This window comes from Arvicanthis niloticus, chromosome 12 (genome assembly GCF_011762505.2).
Source record: "Arvicanthis niloticus isolate mArvNil1 chromosome 12, mArvNil1.pat.X, whole genome shotgun sequence".
Taxonomy (NCBI): domain Eukaryota; kingdom Metazoa; phylum Chordata; class Mammalia; order Rodentia; family Muridae; genus Arvicanthis; species Arvicanthis niloticus.
In genome coordinates, this window is record NC_047669.1 from 1,290,691 (window position 1) to 1,308,562 (window position 17,872).

At 42.0% G+C, this 17,872-nt stretch overlaps 2 protein-coding genes across 4 annotated transcripts in view; one reads left to right on the forward strand and one right to left on the reverse strand.

Moving 5' to 3' along the window:
- Positions 1-1,707: 1,707 nt before the first annotated feature.
- Mcm4 (minichromosome maintenance complex component 4) lies at positions 1,708-15,766 on the reverse strand. The gene is made up of 16 exons (XM_034515621.2): positions 15,509-15,766; positions 15,018-15,182; positions 14,570-14,733; positions 14,377-14,478; positions 13,774-13,869; positions 13,593-13,688; positions 12,978-13,116; positions 10,996-11,216; positions 10,618-10,738; positions 8,096-8,355; positions 7,233-7,598; positions 6,522-6,649; positions 5,816-6,023; positions 4,119-4,347; positions 3,533-3,666; positions 1,708-2,351 (listed from the first exon to the last, which is right to left on the reverse strand). The coding sequence occupies exons 1-16, from the start codon at positions 15,576-15,578 to the stop codon at positions 2,259-2,261; spliced, it is 2,592 nt and encodes an 863-aa protein (XP_034371512.1). The 5' UTR covers positions 15,579-15,766; the 3' UTR covers positions 1,708-2,258.
- A 376-nt stretch (positions 15,767-16,142) lies between these two features.
- Positions 16,143-17,872, forward strand: part of Prkdc (protein kinase, DNA-activated, catalytic subunit) — a 190,736-nt gene continuing 189,006 nt past the window's right edge. The window contains exon 1 of one of the 3 annotated variants that reach the window (XM_076942501.1): positions 16,143-16,464. In XM_076942501.1, coding sequence (XP_076798616.1) covers positions 16,311-16,464 — 154 coding nt within the window. In that variant the 5' untranslated portion in view covers positions 16,143-16,310. The remainder of the gene's footprint in view (positions 16,465-17,872) is intronic. The other 2 variants (XM_076942500.1, XM_034515287.2) reach the window with 2 other exon arrangements.

Sequence of the window (17,872 nt, forward strand, 5' to 3'; positions counted from 1 at the left end):
CCCACTTCAAATGATTTAATTAAAAAATATCCCTCACAGGTGTGCCCAGGCTTTTGCGTTTCAGTTGATTGCAGCTGTGGTTAAATTGACACTAGCTATCACAGTATACTTGTGCTAAAATTCATACAAAGGCTGACTTGAGTGGGGCATTATGAAAGTGATGTGCACCTTTATCTCACATGATCAGAGAGGAATCGGAAGGAATGTTCCAGAATGTTTTCATTAGAAGACACTTTTCAGATCTAATCACTGCTACATGTGTGGTTTATTCAACTTTACTGTTAATTTTTAAAAAATTTACTTATCTGTTTACTCTCACTCCATTTGTGCATATGTGTGTACAGATGCCCACAGGGGTCAGGAGTCAAATTGCCTGGAGCTGGAATTACAAGTATTTGTGACTCAAGGTGTTTGCAGTCCTCTGTAAGAGCAGAGCAATTTTTCTTAGTCCCCAAATTACAATGTTTAATGGAGGTAATTCCCAACTGGTTTTGAAAGACCCCCGCAAGGGGACCCTCACCCAAGTCTGGACCTGCACGGCCCAAGGACACACAAGAGACCTTCTTGATGCAATTGCAGAGGTTTAATGACGAGGGCCCTCGGGCTGTAACATATCTCACGCAGGAGATAGAGGTTCCGACCCAGAACCCAGGAAACTTGGGATATTTATGGGCAGGGGTTGGGGAGAGCGGGAAAATTTGGCGAGGTTACATATAATTGGATATTTCAAACATCAGCAACTTGCAGAAGCGGCTATGTGTGAGCTGGCAGGATGACTAGTTACTTTTGACCATGAAACCTTGGACTTCTGGAAAAGGGGGAGAGAAAAGTAAATACCAGATAGCCCACTACTCACTTGGGCTTGTTTGGATTGTCTGGGCACGTCCTTGCATGCCTTTTCATTTTTGGTCACCCTGCCCCTGGAGGGACTTAGTATTTTATGACTATATTTAACAAATTGTTGGTCTTTGCTGATCATGAATTTTTGTTGTTACAATGCTGCTTTCAAATTTTGTTCTCACAGTTTTACACATTAAGTAAAGTTTTAAAATTAAGCTGTTTCAATATGCTTTGTGATGTCTCCAAAGTTGTCAGCTGTGCTAAAACTTTCAGCTAGTTAGAAAGGTGAACAAGATCCAATTCACATGAGTGAAGCAACTAAATTAGGTAAATGACCATGGCCTTTGGTGATGTCCCAACTCAACCACTCCTTCCTTTGAAATACATCATTTCCATACCAATATCTGAATGCTAAGTAAACATTCATTTTTAGATCTATAAACACAACCTGTAAGAATTCCAAGTTACAGCTGGGCAGTGGTGGCGCACACCTTTAATCTCAGCACTTGTGAGGCAGAGGCAGGCAGATTTCTGAGTTCAAGGCCAGCCTGGTCTACAGAGTAAGTTCTAGGACAGCCAAGGCTACACAGGGAAAACCCTGTATCGAAAAAACAAAAACAAAAGAAAAAGGAAAAAATTTCCAAGTCACATTAAAATCTACTTCATATAATTGAAATAGTTTAGATATTCACTGTAGTAATATTTACATAAAAGTTTTAATGCTACAATGGCTTTTGAAACTAATGATCTAAAACAGTTAATGAAATTCATACCTTGATTTTCTAAAACCTATAAAGCACTATTATGATTTCAAGGATATATTTAGCAAAGTTCTGTTCCTAATGAGAAATAATGTTAAACCAAATATTACTTTTCTATCATTTATTTAGAAAAATGTTTTACATATTAGGAAAAAAACAGAAGGCAACTTGATCTAATAGCTTTTCAAGCATATTTTTGTTCTAATAATAGTTATGGGAAAATCTGTAAAGAAAGATAAGTCCAGGTGTTATAAAAATACTTAGCCCATCACATCACAATTTTTTTTACCTCCAAGCACTTAATTCTCCACACACTAAGGACATAGCTTGTACATACAGTATGCATGCTACTCTTAGCTTCATCCCCAGCACTGCAACACAACAAAGGCAAAGCCTCCACATTAAAAACAACAACAACAACAAAAACCCTCCAAAACAGGGCTTAGGCTGTGTACAAACAGGTGAGAAGCAAGGTGCTTAAAAAATATGGCATATTGAGAACATGTCTACTGTATATGTTGGTAATTTAAAATGTTAAAGAAGGTGAAAACATACATTTATCAAAATACATCCCAGGATGGAAAATGTCTGCACAATGGAATACTCCATGTGCATCAATAACAGCAGTGACTGCCTCTAGTCCAAGGGCTGTGCAGCTCAGAGCAGGCGGACAGTCTTCCCAGTTACTGTTAGGAAGTCATCATCAGCCAAAGCTCGCAGGGCTTCCTCAAACATATCTTTGGTAATCGCCTAGGAAATACAAATGCCACAGATTGAGTCCTTACTATTTGACACACATACTACTGCTTAGTCTTTGTCTACTTGGGGCTGTAGACAATTCATTCTGCTTAGTTCCATCTTATATATATCTTATTTTTTTGTGTGCATGTGGGCTGCTGTGGAAGTGGAAGTCTCCTTCCACCACATAGGTCCCAGAGATAGAATTCAGCTCATCAGGCTTAGTGGTAGGTATCTTCTTTACCCACTGAGCCATCTTATTAACCCTGCTAGAAAGCATTTCTTATCCTGTAAATCAGGATGGCAAACTGGCAAATGTTTCTTTAAAGGACTAAGTGTCGTCCTTTCTAAGCTCTGCCTTCACCATGCCAATGCAGTCAAGGATAAGTAAAAGTGTTATAAAAATAAAATAAGCAGGCCTTGACTTTGACCAACATTTTTTTAAACTAACAATTCACCTTTAATTGCAAAAAGTCACGAAAATACTTCATCTCTAAAACAAATCTAAACTCCAAATAGGTGTACTAACATTTTAATTATGTATTTCGTGATGATGTGTGTATGGAGCCGACAGAAGGCGGCCATCATCCTTGCAGCCATCTTGAGCCATATACTCTGACAAGAGACTTGTTTACAACAGCCTACAACACCTGATAACATCTTGCTTTGGATACCCAGGATTTTCCCTTAGGTGTGTGAGACTTAAAGGCGTGATTTAGAAGTGAGATCTATAAAAGGCAAGAGGCAGACAGAAGAGAGCAATGGGTACTTGAGACCTGAGACTCAGAGGAGAGGAACTTGGAACTGGGAAAGAGACTAGCAACTGGAAGTAGGATTAGGTCCTGAGACTTGGTACTAGGAACTAGGGACTGGGAACTAGGGACTTGGAGAGAAGAAGAGAGACTGAAGAATAAACGGGATTGAATCACACTTTGTCTGGTCTCCATTCTTCGCGTCCATCTTCACTCTCTCTCTTGCTGAACCCCGACCCGCAGACCGGAGCAGCTTGGGGCAGTACGGGCTCTAACAACTTAGTCCCCAAGGCTTTTAGCAGTGTGGGTTCCAACACTGACAGAGCGGTCCCCGACATTTTGGCCCCCAAACGTGGGGCAGTGCGGTTCTCAACAGAAGAGGCAATCTTATTTATGTCTATTACTTACACACACATATATAATACATATATAAACACTTACTGTGTCAGATTGTCCCCGAATATCCTCAAACAGCTGTTGGTACTTTAAGGCTGGTGTTTTACCCTTAGATAAAATAAGTTTTCTCAATGCTTCAGCTAATTCTTCTTTCCGTTTACGAGAAGTGGCACTCATTCCTATTTCAAAAAGAAATTAATGGCAATGTTTCTACTATGAGTAAGTGAAATGTTAGATTTTCATAAATACTACTTCAGTAATATTGTCAAGAAAGGTAGAACAGCCAAATGCCAGAGCATATTCAAGAGCACAGGTTTTTTTTATTTTTTTATTTTAATTACTTTATCTTTAACTAGCTACTTGCCACTGAAAGCCATATAAGCTGTTTAGCAAGTATAATCATACTTATTAGGAGATCAAATTCTTTACTTTGAGTTAGGGCCTTACTAGGCTGCCTTAGCTTGCCTAGAATTCCTGGGCCCAAATGACCTTCCTGCCTCAGGTTTCTGCATAACTGGGACAAACGAGCTTGCCTGCTTCTTGGTTGAAACAAATTTTAATAGATATAAAATACCCTAGAAGATAGAATCTCTTTTGATTTTAAGTTTTTCGTTCAAAGCAAGTAACAAACCTGTAGTAAGAATAGATATATCCACAATGCCAGTACGGGGGTCAGTTGCAGACTGCTTCAGAGCCTCCCGGTGAAGGCGTTTTGCCTCTTCCACATCGATTGCTTCAACTTTGTTTGAAAATCTTACTTTAGCATGTGCCTCTGCTAAGCGAATTAATGACTCCAGCTGTCGAGGGTAAGCAGAAACCATTCCCCGGCTACTCCCGATCTTCCTCATGTTTACATAAGCCTATTGAAGGTAGAAAAAAACCAAGTGAAACCACTGTCAAAAGGCACCTTAAGCTTCAAGGATGACATCGAACAGTAAGGGTTCTGTTAAGTAACCAAAAGCCTGTCTGCCTGCAGTGGACGGTTACTGTACATAATTATAAACTGAATCTAGGCTGTGGACTTGGAACTCACCCACACAGAAACAGAGGACTGTTACATGGTGATATGAAATGTTTGACAGAAAGACTTCTTGCAGACATCTTGTAAATATAGATAGATATCAAAAGGCTGGCAAAGTAACTCAGAAGAATGTAGGCCTGGCCCCCATTAGTATAATCCACAGCACCAAACACACACATACATACATGACAGACACAGACACACACACACACAAACACACCCCCACTAAACACAAGCAAAGGTAACAGTGGCAGAAGAAAGGAATCAGAAGGCCTGTAGGAAAAGGCCTGGCAAATGACAGTCAAAAGATCCACTTTGCAAGGCATGTAAGGTAACTGGATAATGTTTTAAAGAGAATAAAATCATTTTACAAGAAGTTTCATTTATTTCATGATATGAATGAAAAAAGTCACTACTATCTGTAACCTTCACCTAGCCTTTTGTAACCTAGCTAGGAAATAAACCCATCAAAGGGCATGCCATAACCTTATACTCAGGCCAAACAAGCCCTAGGACGTTCCTGCCCAGCTTATAATATGTGGAAATCTAAGCATCACCCATCTGAATGTTGAGGTTTGGTCTTTTACTATGTACTGAAATGCTAAGGGTCAACCCCAAGACCTGGCTGCCCTAGAGAACCAGCAGGACAGAGCCTGCACTTAGATCCAAGTGACACAATGTGTTCTCAAGTTATTTCTGATCAGTGAATAACGATGTCAACAGCCAATGGCTCCCAATTGGGGGAGAAGCACAGGGGAGAGGAAGGTGAAGGGAGTTCTGAAGCAGCTGCCATGGGTTAGGTGAGTCATAAAATAATGGCCACGTGGGTTGGCTAGTTAGAGTTAAGAGCAGCTCAGACAAAACATGGCAAATTATACAGTGGGATTATTGGCTGGGAAACAGACATAATAGCATAGAGGATAGGTACCTATCTAACCAGCTCCTGTCCCGTTTAAGGCTTGTTGTAAATATAAAAGTTGTGTGTTGTTTATCCAGGAACTAAATGATCAAAGGCAGGGTAGAAACCCCAGATTGGGATTAAAAACAAGCAAAGTGAAGTTAAGAGAAACAGAATTTGCCGGGCAGTGGTGGCGCACGCCTTTAATCCCAGCACTTGGGAGGCAGAGGCAGGCAGATTTCTGAGTTCGAAGCCAGCCTGGTCTACAGAGTGAGTTCCAGGACAGCCAGGACTACACAGAGAAACCCTGTCTCGAAAAACCAAAACCAAAACAAACAAACAAACAAACAAACAAACGGAAACAGAATCCATCCAGAGTTACAAACTTAGGTTTCGTAAGCCTGGTTACCTCAATGAGAGCCTGGCTGGCCTCCTCACTCAGCCGGGGCATGATGGTACTATGTGCATATGCAATGTAGTCTTTCAGCACTGCCATGTCCAGGAACTCCTCCTCCACTTGCTCCTCACTTTGGTAGTACAATGAAACCAGGTGATGAGCTAGACGCCGGTCATATGCCTCATCCTGAGGGTCTAGCATGAGGAAAATGAGATCAAATCTGACAAGACAAGAGAAAAATACTGTCTTCCTAGTTGAGACACCAACATACCTACACACAGGACTTAAAAGGTGTTAAAGCCACTCATCAACTGTACTGTGCACATGCCCACAGAAAGCTGCCACATCTCCAGCTATCCAACCCTTAGTCCTGCCTAGGTAAGAGCAAAGCAAAAAAGTTAAAACTCTGCTCTGAGAAATATCACTGTAATCCAGGACCAATTAGATATTGCATTTGGATAAAAACCCCTTCAACTGTTTTGAGGACATAAGGAGGGTACTTCAGTGATAGAGCACTCGCCTAACACACAGGAGGCCTTTCGCTAAATCTCTAGCATAAGACAAAGCAAATTTAGTCAAATAACTAAGACACATAAATCTTGCCAAGAGGCTTGACCATCCAAATCTGAGTGTTTAATGTTAATGAAGAAACTGCTAGCAGCTGTCAATTCTACAAATAAGCAATCAGGAGCTTTATCATACAGAAATGTTTTAGTACCTTGACAACAATGTGTGCGGTAGCTGGATATTTTCAATAGTTGTTTTTTTAGGATTCCACTGAGACTCAATAGGATTTGCTGCTGCCAGGACGGAGGTGCGTGCATTGAGGTGACAGATGATCCCAGCCTACGAGAAGAAGCAGTGCAGTTAGAAGCATTTTCCTGACTCCCATAAGGAGGAAAACCATCTTCATCTGACCTGGGACTAACCCTCATTTGCTCTGCTGGTTCTGTTTTCCAAGAGTCTCACTGACTTTAGTGCACAAACCCTGTGCTCAGATTCATGTCTAAGACTGAGCTTAGACATATTCATTCTGCAGCCACATTTTTAATTTAAATTACATTTTATGTACTGGGTGTTTTGCCTGAATGCATGTTTGTGCATTACACGTGTGCTTGGTCATCTTGGAGTTCAGAGGAGAACATTGGATCCTTTGGAACTGCAGTTACAGGAAACAGATGGTTGTGAGCCACATGTCGGTGCTAGGAATCAAATCCAGGTTTTCTGGCCAAGCAGCTACTGTTCTCAACCCCTGAGCCATCCCTCTAGTCAGTTTTCAAATCAGAAAGGCAAGTGGTAGTAACTTTAACACAACCTCAAGTTTGTAAGTACTCCGTATTAGTGAGTGAAAGCAACTAAACAGTTTTGAAACAGAACTTTAACTGCAAACTGTTGTGAGCCTGCAGTCACAGTGGACATCAGCACTCACCTTTGCAATGGACAGAGTCTGCTGTTCCATGACCTCATGCAGCACCGACCTTGTGCTTTCATTCATTTTGTCAAATTCATCGATGCAACATATGCCATTGTCACTCAGGACAAGGGCACCTGTCTGGAGGACGAGCTGCCTGGTCTCAGGGTCTTTCATCACATAGGCTGTGAGGCCAACTGCACTGGAGCCTTTTCCAGATGTGTACTGGCCTCTGGGAACCAGGTTGTATACATACTGTAGCAGCTGGGACTTGCTGGTGCCAGGGTCACCACACAGAAGGATGTTGATCTCAGCACGGAATTTACCCCTTCCAGTGTGACTGAAATCCTTCCTTGTTCCACCAAAGAGCTGAAGTAGAATTCCCTATGAAAACAAATACATCTAAACATTAATTTGTTGTACAGTATGTACTTAGCTTATGTTTTAGAGGTACTTTTCTATTTTATAAGTTCAAAGTATTACCAAAATTATCTAAGAGAGCTCAGGCCATTCTAAGTATTCCTAACCAATATAAAGCTAAGTAGACATTATCCTAAAACTTGACCAGCATGAATCCCTGTTTTGACCCCATGTAACCTCCTAGGTTTACAAATATAAATGTGCACAGCAGAGACAGAACTATAAGCAACAAAAAAGTAACACTCAAACCGTGACTATGCACAGCACAGATAAGTTTCTATACAACAAAACAGTAGGTAAGACTCAACTATCAACTAAGGCAGGAGCCAGTGCCTTGCTATGTTACAGAGCAAACAGTTCCTACCTCTGGAAGACAGTAACAGTGGCATATGGAACTTTATTTACTTTATTGTAAATAACTGTGAGCCTCAACACCACCAAGCTAAAAACTCCATTGTTACCTTTTTTATATCTTCATGTTCATAAATGCTGGGAGCCAAGGCTGAAGCAAGCCGCTCATAAATATCTGGCTTCCTGGAAAGTTCCTTAAGCAATTTCACACGTTTCTCTGAAAAAAGTTTCTGTTCTGCTTCTTCATCAAGGCCATGCAGACGTTTTGCATCCGTTTTCCGATAATGAATGACATCAATGTGGGTTTTATAGACAGACTTAACGTTGCTCACTCTTGGATTAACTCGAATAGGTACTGCTCGATATATGCCTGAGAACATGTATGAGACACAACTTTACCTTTCTACTTCTCCTCTGTAAACTCAGCAAAGGCAGTGCGCAGTACTTGGGGTCTGTATCTCACTTGAGTGCCCACTACCTCTAGTCTACCAGGCTAAGGCCTTCATGAAGAAAGTCAAGCAAGACAGAAAAAACGGCCAAAAGGGGAAGAAACAGGTTTTTAAGAACAGATCCAAAATCATATTTGTCATCATGTGTGTTGAATGAGCTTAGGGAACTATTTGCATAACTCCTTAGTACACAGTTGTAGGTACAAAATGAAAAACAAAAAGGCTGTGTCATGACTATTTAATAATGTCATTTCCTTACGCCAAAACCTAAAAGTAAAAAGAATTTACTTAGTAATTGGCTGAACAAAATGCTAAAGACCATACCAAAAACTTGAAAGTGAAAATCCTAAAATCCCAAGATCTTTTAAAAAATAATTTCAGGAATAGCAAGACAGCCTACTGACTTAAAAGTGAAGGGAAAATGACAATTTAGGGCTAATACTAGGAAAAGGATATTTTCTGCTATCCTCTCATGAACCTAATTGAGGGCTGGAGATATAGTTCACAGCAGACCGTTCGCTTAGTATGTACAAAGCCCTGGGTTTGACCCCTGGCACTGACTGCATGCCACCATCACCCCAAAGAGGGTAATTAATACTCTAACCACTCTATAAATGAATACAATCTCTAAGAAGGAAGGTTTTGTTAAACTGCTTTTGTTTTTTGTGTTTCAAACTAGCCTGGACCTTCACAATAACTTTCCTGTTGAAAATAAAAAAAAATAAAAAAAAAAGAAAAAAAAAAAAAGAAAGAGCTGGAGAGATGGCTCAGTGGTTAAGAGCACTGACTGCTTTTCTAAAGGTCCTGAGTTCAATTCCCAGCAACCACACGGTGGCTCACAAGCATCTACAATGTAATCTGATACACTCTTCTGGTGTGTCTGAAGACAGCTTTAGGGTACTCATATACATAAAATAAATAAATAAATAAATCCAAAACAAAACAAAAAACCAACAACAAACCCCTTTACTTTAGTTATTAGTGTGTAAGATGCCTGTGTGTATGCACTCATGTGCCAGGGTGTGGTGTTTGGAGGTCAGTGGGGGAACTGGTTCTCTCTTTCTATCATGTAGGACTCAGAAGGAACTCAGGACATCAGAACTGCATGGCAAGTACCCTTGATCCACTGACCCATTTTACTAGACTCTCTACTTTTTGAGGACTAAGCCTTATAATCCTCATCTTTATAGCACAGATCATGCATGATCCTTTAACAAGACAACGTTAAATGTTTTAATGTCTCATTAAAAACGGAAGAAAACCAGCTTACAGAGCTAGTGAGGTGCTTCAGCAGTTAAGGTACTTGCCACTAAGCCTGATGACCTGAATTCAATCTTCAGGCTCCAATATGGAAGAACAAGACTTCCATAAGCTATTTTCCTGATTTTCACCCCAATATACAAAACTTCAAAAAACCAGCACTTACGTAACATTTAAAAAATGCAAACCAGATTACACCTCACCCATAGAGTAATGTGTAGTAGGTTATTATTAATGATATCTGGAACAGTCCAGTTTGGTCCTAGGTTATAGAGCATTGATAAGAAAGCTAAGGGGAAGGGGTGGGGGCAGGATTGCATTGTATGGCTCTCTTTTTATGTTGGCGAAGAAATCCTGACTCACCGAGAAGCTTGGACAGTGAGCCCCAGACTCAGGAACCAGGGATCCCTGAATTTAATTCCCCATACTCAACCCATCACCCTTAACCAAGTGCCCACATTCCTCCAAAATATAAAAAGTCTGCCACATGCAAATGGCACTAAAGACAGGGCACTTTGTTTGACAAGATAGCATTTAGAATCTAGAAACACAAATGAAGGCAGCAATGAACTGTAACAATCAAAAAGTCAGCAATAGCTTTGCCCTATGTACAAAGTCTCCTGTCCTACTCTGTAAGTGATGTTAACCCTTAACTGTACATGTAGAAGTAGTAGAAAAGCATTGACGAACCCCAAGTTGGTATTCTGTCCCTGAGTTATTTTTAAATGCTCCTTAAAGCTGCTCTCATTGGTAATGACATCAACATTACCAAACTAAAACGTATGCAAAGTTCTAAGAGGTCTACATAGCAAGGGCCCACTAGGACCTTGAATTCTAAAACCTGCATCAGAGAGCTTAAAATGTTAAACAGTAGCAAACCATAGCCTAACTTGCATCATTCTGTTACAAACCTACATTCTTACCTGTGACATTCACTCTGTCTCCTGGCTGAACCTTGTCTACAAGATCATTGTGGGCAAAAAGGACAACAGTGTGAGGTGTCTGCCCAGCAGGCATGTCTTCAGGAGACTCTTGAAGCTTGATCTGAGTAAGAATAAAGAGAAAAACTTGAGAAACAAAAATAGTACCATGGAAAACAATTACAGGCCTTTGTATATAGCCTATACAATGTTTGAGACGTAAAATACTGAAGCCGCACTGCGCTCTAAATTCAAGTCATTAACAAAACACATGGAAAGAACAGAACTCCACTGAGGAAGGTTGAGGGAAAACACATATTTGAGAAAGAGGCAGAACACTGTGCTAGGAAACCTTATCCTGGCTGCAGAGTGGCCACATACCATTTGCTTGTCAGAGAATAGTGAACGGTTGTGGATCAGTGCCATGCTGTGGGTAGTGTGACAGTGTACACAAGTGCAGGGTTCAGCAATTCGGCCTCGGTCCATCTCCACTCGGGTGGTGTGGGCACAGACTTGGCATTGGAAAAAGGCCTCCTGCATCTCGGGAATCAGCTGTGATGTTCTGATGACCATGCCACTGATGGTGATGAGCTGATCAATGTCTGTAAAGGGAGAAGGGTTGTACTGTCTACCAGCCACTTCCCTCAACCCACCAAGGTCTGGATCTGCCACTAGAGGAGAACCTTAGTACAGCATGCACCATCTCTAGGAACAGCTGGTTAGTATCCTCAGAACTAGCCTAGGATGTTCTGCCAATGTCCAGCTCGCTTTCCTCTCAGCAGCAGTGTACTTCTGAACTTTCTAATTTTACCATTTCTTTTCTCTGTCCCTCTCTCTCTTGTGAGTACATGAGCAATGAGCACATGCATGCCACAGTCCAAGTGTGGAGCTCAGAGTACAATTTATGGAAGTCAGTTCTCTTCTACTAAGTGGGTGCTAGGAATCTAACTCACGTGGTTAGGCTTAGCATCTTTACCCATTGAGTTATCTTGTTAGCTCACTGCTGGTCATGTCTGGCCCTTTGTTCCTCGTGTGTGCTGCTTAGAAGACATAAACAGGTGAGAAGGTTGATGTGTAGGTATATTGTTGTCTCCTAGCCTCTCATCTCACTCACAAAGCCACCCGGAAGACCTGAAACCTCAGGTAAAAATCTTGGGCTGAAAATGCTTGTGGCGTGGGGGAGGGTCTGTTTATAATTTCAGCACAGGGAGAAAACCAAAGTTTTAGGGATTGTTGGCCAGCAAGATAGTCTATTCTACCTGCTGAGTGACAAACCCTGTCGCTCGCCCTTTAGAAATGATACCCTATGAGACAAGCTTCTTTTACACTCTTGCTTTCTCCTTCTACTGTTGCTTACGCCTCTCCTCTATTTGTTCTTTTCTGAACTGTTGGACTCAAAGGCCCTCCCATCCCACCAGTACACAGTGCTGACTCACAAGGCCTTTAAATACATTTCATACATTTCCTCTACCTACCTTTTGCCACTCTTGGCTAACCCTTTTTTCTTTAATTCATATGCAATTTTCCAACTTCTGAAATCAGCTGATCACCCAGCAATTCTTGCTTTTTAAAAATATGATTTTACCTAGGAGCTATCTCCTTCACGCCTTCTCTTTTTAAAGGTACACACATGGATGAATGATCTACCATTAATTTACACTACAACCTTCACACATGAAAATTCACACACATGTAATTCTGACCCGCTTACAGCACCATAAAATAAAACGTCCAAGTTAGGATCCCAATGTCCCAGAATTGAGCCACCATCAGAATCTAAATGAATTCATATGTCACGTGCTTCATGTGAATTACATGAGTGGAAAATCTTTCTCTTCTAAAACTTTCCTATTTACTTTGAAACAAAACTTAATTCTTTGTTGGGATTCTAAACTTTCCAGAGCTAGGGTTTTTGGTCCCAAACACTGTCTCACAAATCCCTGCTTCAGCCAGACACAGATGCGAACAGTATCTTCTACTTTCATCCCCACTTTCTGTTATCTAAAAGAAATCTACCACATTCACTTTCAAACTCCATTATTTTTCACAACCAACTTTCCCTTTATAGGTCCAAGACTTTGTCTATCCCCTGAGGCACAGACAGACACTCATCTTCTGCTCATGCTCTATTTACCTCCCAAGCTAGAGCTCTTTCGTAAGTTTAAGGAAGAGCTCAGATCATTAGGTTTGCTCACTAATTGCTTTTATAGCTGAGCCACTTTGCTGGCCCTCAGTATTTTCTTCAGTGTTTAAAGTAATCAGAATAATCTTTTCAACCTATAATTTAATGCTATCATTATGCACTACACAATCCTTGAGATCTCTTTCTACATAGGCATTTTTTCTACTAGTAAATATATTACCTTCTGGATTTAAGTTTCTCATACTCTTTGTCTTCAATGCATTAAAAGGTCTGACTTGAATCTGATGTTCTAAGATGGAGTCAGGATAACGGTCAAAGAAAATCTCATTGACAGCCATGTCAAAGGTTGGTATAACCTCCTGTAAAAACAAATATGGAGATGTAGGAGACAAAGAGATGACTCAGGAGTAGAGAACACTTGTTCCCATGCTACACCACAGGATCCAGGTCTCAGCACTTTTATCAGGTGGCTTGTAAGTCCCTTTAACTCCAGCTCCAGGGATTAGAAACCCTCTTCTGGGCTCTACAGACTCTACAGGAGTTCAAGGCTCTCTTCAACTTAACTATTCTTGACTACTGCTCCGCCTCACTGGGGAATACTACCCCATTCCCTAGCCAAAACAGATAATTTACTTCATGAAATCCAAGAAACCACTAATAAGACTCATTAGTTTTAAGAAACACTACCAATCAGCAAATATAAAATTTTAATTGTAGTAAAACAATTAAAAAAAAAAAGAAACAGTCACCTTTGCAAGCGTCTTTTTTACCTCAGTATAATTCTGCTTGCTAAGACCAGTTACTATAATCAGGAAGCTCAAAGTCAAATTCTTACCTGTGGGTAGGAGATGAGCTGTCTATATAAATTTTTACCAAATGATTTTATGTGTTCACAGTTCACATTTAAAAATGGCTCTCCCGTAATATTAATCTGTAAGATATATGGACAAGTCATATTTTACTAATTCTATTATCTCAAAATAGAAAACTTTCACTTGTAATTCACATTTGATTACCTCTCCAAGTCGTTGCATGTACAAAGGTTGAGTAATGTCTATGCCAACATTTTCTTCTTCTTTGGCCAGAGGATCAGTAAAACACTGAAGGAATCTCTTGATGTAGAGAAACAATATGAAGTGTTAATGAATTTAGGAATAGGTAACTACTATTAAAATGCAAAAAAAAAAAAAAAAAAAAAACACACACACAAAAAAAAAACAAACAAAAAAAAACAAAAACCAAAAACAAACAAACCAAAAAACCCCAAAACAAAAACAAAAACAAAAACTAGAGAGAGATCAGCAAGATGGTCAGTAATTAAGGATGCTTGACGAGAACCTGGCAACCTGAGTTTGAGCTCCAGAACCCACATGGCGGAAAGAACCAGTCCCTACAAACTGGCCTTGAACCTCCACATAAAAGCTGTGCATGGCATGTGAAAAAAAATTTTTTTTTGAGAATATAGCTATCTGTACACAAAAATAATTTTTCTTTTTTAGGTTTGAGACAGGGATCTCAGTTTAAAAAAGCACAGGCTGGCCTTGAACTTGCAGTAATCCTCTGCTCTAGTGCTCAAGTGTTTACCACTCTGGACTGAGTTTTAGTATATATTAGCTTACCTGAAAATTTTCTTTGCACGTCGCCACATTCACATCTGTTCCCCAAATCACAAGTTTTTGGCCTAGAGACTGTTCACTTGCTACTGTGTCTTCTGCTGCTGCCTATAGAGAAAGATAGGATAGAAACATATTAACGAAATGACCTACTTTATACTCCCAAGATAACACCATCAGAGATATGCTTTGTACTCACTCCATCAGACTGCAGATCCACCTGCAAACCCTTTCGTGCTGAGCCCAGGTCTGGCCTCTGCCTCACAGGTGTGCCTCTCACCCCACTTCTTGGGGTCCCTTCCACTCGAGAGCTGGGAGTGCCATATGTCAATGGTGAACTAACATCAAAGTCCAAAGGAATAGCTATAAAAACATATTAATTAAGCTTTACCGTGAAAGCACCATAGCACATCAAATTCCAATTTCAGAGAGCTGTTTGTCAATTTAAACAGAACACTTATTGCAAATTTTCATAGCCAAAATGTACTTCTACTATAAAATATACTTCCTTTGCTCACTAAGTCACATGTACCAACTCTGCTTCACGCCCCACGTATTTCAGTGAAGAATCTACCAGCTTACACAGAAAAATGCTTAGGCATCATAGCTAGCAACTGTTAAACCAGTAAAACCGATAGCTGACCCACCTGAAGAATGCATCTGAGGAGGGCTAGAAAACAAGGCATTCTGTGCAGTTGGGCTCTGCAGGTCCGCTCCTGGTGAGGTGGGCATTGGTGGCAGCTCTCCGGTGGAAGAATCTTCGCCTCTACGTCTACGATTGGGAGACGACCTGCTGCTTTCTTCACTTCGAACTTCCGTCATACAAAACAGAAAGTCTATCAACGCTCCAGGAACTGCCTTTTTGGGTAGTCTTATTACTTCAACAACAACCCCCACCCCACAAACCTCCAAATTGGAACAGAAGGAAAAAGGTGTAGGCATTTTTAACCAGCTGAACTGACGACGCCAGACAGCCTGGAAATGAGCGTTCAGAGTCATTTGTATCTGGGTAAACGGAGGCTACTATATGCCCAAGGTCTGTCAACCACACACCAGGCTCGAGGGACTCAGGACATTCCACAGTGCTGCGGGAAGCGACAAGAGGCGGAAAGGGGGACAGATGAGGGAGGGAACTCACCGGACTGGATTGGGGTGCCTCGTCCGCGTCGGCTGCTGCGGCGGCTCGGGGTGGACGCCGGGGACGACATGGTGCTGTGGTAGCTACGCGACAAGAGAAATCTGGTTCTCAGTTGTCCCGCTTCGGGACCCCTCGTACCTCGGATCCGTATTAGCTGCAAACGAGGAGTCGAGGAAAGTTAGAGCTCCGTGCCCACGCAAGGGAGCGTTCCTGGGCCCGCAGATAGAAGCGATTCCCGCCACCCGCTCGTCGTCACAACGCCCAGCGGCCCCTGGCCAATCAAAGGGCAAGTGCACGTAGCTCCGCCTCCGGAAAAAACGCCACAGCGCGCCCCCGCGCAGTTGTAGGCGTCTCCTGAGAGGAGGCCTCTGACCAATCAGGAGGCAAGGGAGTGTAGCTCCGCCTCCGGAAGACGCCACCGCCAGCCGGCGGGGGAGTTCTGGACCGCTACGTAGGTATAAACGCCACGATTCACTTTGCACACCCCTTGCCTCGGTTGGGTCAGCCTGCACCGGGATTGTGCTTTGGCGGGAAACCCGCGGCGGGCTCAACCCCCTTGTGCGTGGGGCGTGTTTACGTCAGAACTGTCCCGAGTACAAGCACCAATCTGTGGAGTCTCGCTTGGTTAGCCTGGTTCTGTCCCGTTGGGTTCAGATGTGCACAAGTTAGGCGCTACAGGGCTGTAGGCACAGCTGCGCGCCTTCACCCCCTCCCGCGAGACTATAAGGGAGCAGTTTCCGCTGGGCCTTCAGGGGAGGGCTGGAAAGGGGCTGAGACGCATGCGCGAAGCGGTGTCGGTGTTATGGCGGACGCGGGAGCTGGCGTGCGGTGCTGGCTACTGCAGCTGCAGGAGTTCGTGTCCGCAGCAGACCGCTGCAGTGCTGCCGGGGCCAGTTACCAGCTGATCCGTAGCCTGGGGCAGGAGTGCGTGCTGAGCACTAGCTCCGCAGTGCAGGGTGGGTAAGGTCCCCGCTCTACCCGTCCTCAGACCGAGGGCTCAGCGTCTCTCTCCGTGCGTGAAGTCACCGTCCCGTGAAGTCTATGGAATTGGTAGATGTGTATACTGCTATTTTCCTAGCATCTGAGGAAGATGTTTTAAAGGTGTTGGAAATTGACCCCCTCATTTGGTAGTCATTTTTATCCAAAGTTGTGTGAGAGTGTAAGACTGAAGTATTTTCTTTCAAAGTAAACTCGCTAGAACTCAATAGGACCTTTACAAAACCCGTCATTCGTTGCACCATGGTTTTAGAATAATTGCAAAAATTAATGAAATTCATGCAGTTCTTTTGACATTTTTATTTTTTGAGTTACGTTTTTGCTATATAGCCCAACCTAGTCTGGAATTTACTATGTATGTAGAATGAGCCTTCAAATGCTGGGGTTGTAGATGTGAGGTACCACACATGCCTTGTTCTTTTTAACCACTTAGTAATGCCTGCATGATAACTTAATTTTCTTTTTGGAGATGTCTCATTTCAGCCTTCAGAAATATTTTCTTTTGAACTAGCCTAGACTGGTTTTAAACTGATTTTCCTCACAAGAATATTCATTCATATTCTCATTCATTCATATTCTCTCTCTCTCTCTCTCTCTCTCTCTCTCTCTCTCTCTCTGCCTCCTCTGCCTGTGTGGGTCCTTGCGAGCTATGGATGTGCAGGTACCTGTATAGAGGCCAGACAAGGTAGAGCAGGAGTTACAGATGGTTACCAGACGCCAGGTGTGGGTGCTGGGAACTGAACTTCAGTTCCCTGGAAGAGTAGGATTTTGTCTTAACCACTGGCCTAAGTCCCCAGATAATGTTTTTAAGTTTTAACATGAGGGCTAGCAAATCAATGGTAGAGTGTTTACCTGGTAAGCACGTGGCCATGGGTTCAACCCCCAGTACTACTACAGAAAACAAAACTGATTGTGTTGTGGGTAAAAACTGTATTCCTTTCTTAAAAAGATATACAGACCTTTTTGTTTTTAAACTCAATGTGTATAAGTGTAAAATAGCTGGATGTTGTGTTGCAGGCCTTTAGTCATAGGCAGAGGCAGGCAGACCTGAGTTCCAGGCCAGCTATGGCTATATAGTGGTACCTTGGGTTTTGTTTGTTTTTTTTTGTTTGTTTGTTTTAAGTAAACAAAAGTTTGAACAAGATGCTATATAGTAATGATGCATTTTCAAGGACCTAGTAATTATGGAAAAAATACAACATAAAACACCTTATTATTATTATTATTATTTATTTACATTTCAAATATTATCACCTTTCTGGGTTTCCCCTCCACAAACTCCTTATCCCAGCCCCCAACCCCCCTTTCTTCTATGAGGGTGCTGCCCTACCCACCCACTCACTCCAGCCTCACCCCCTGGCATTCCTC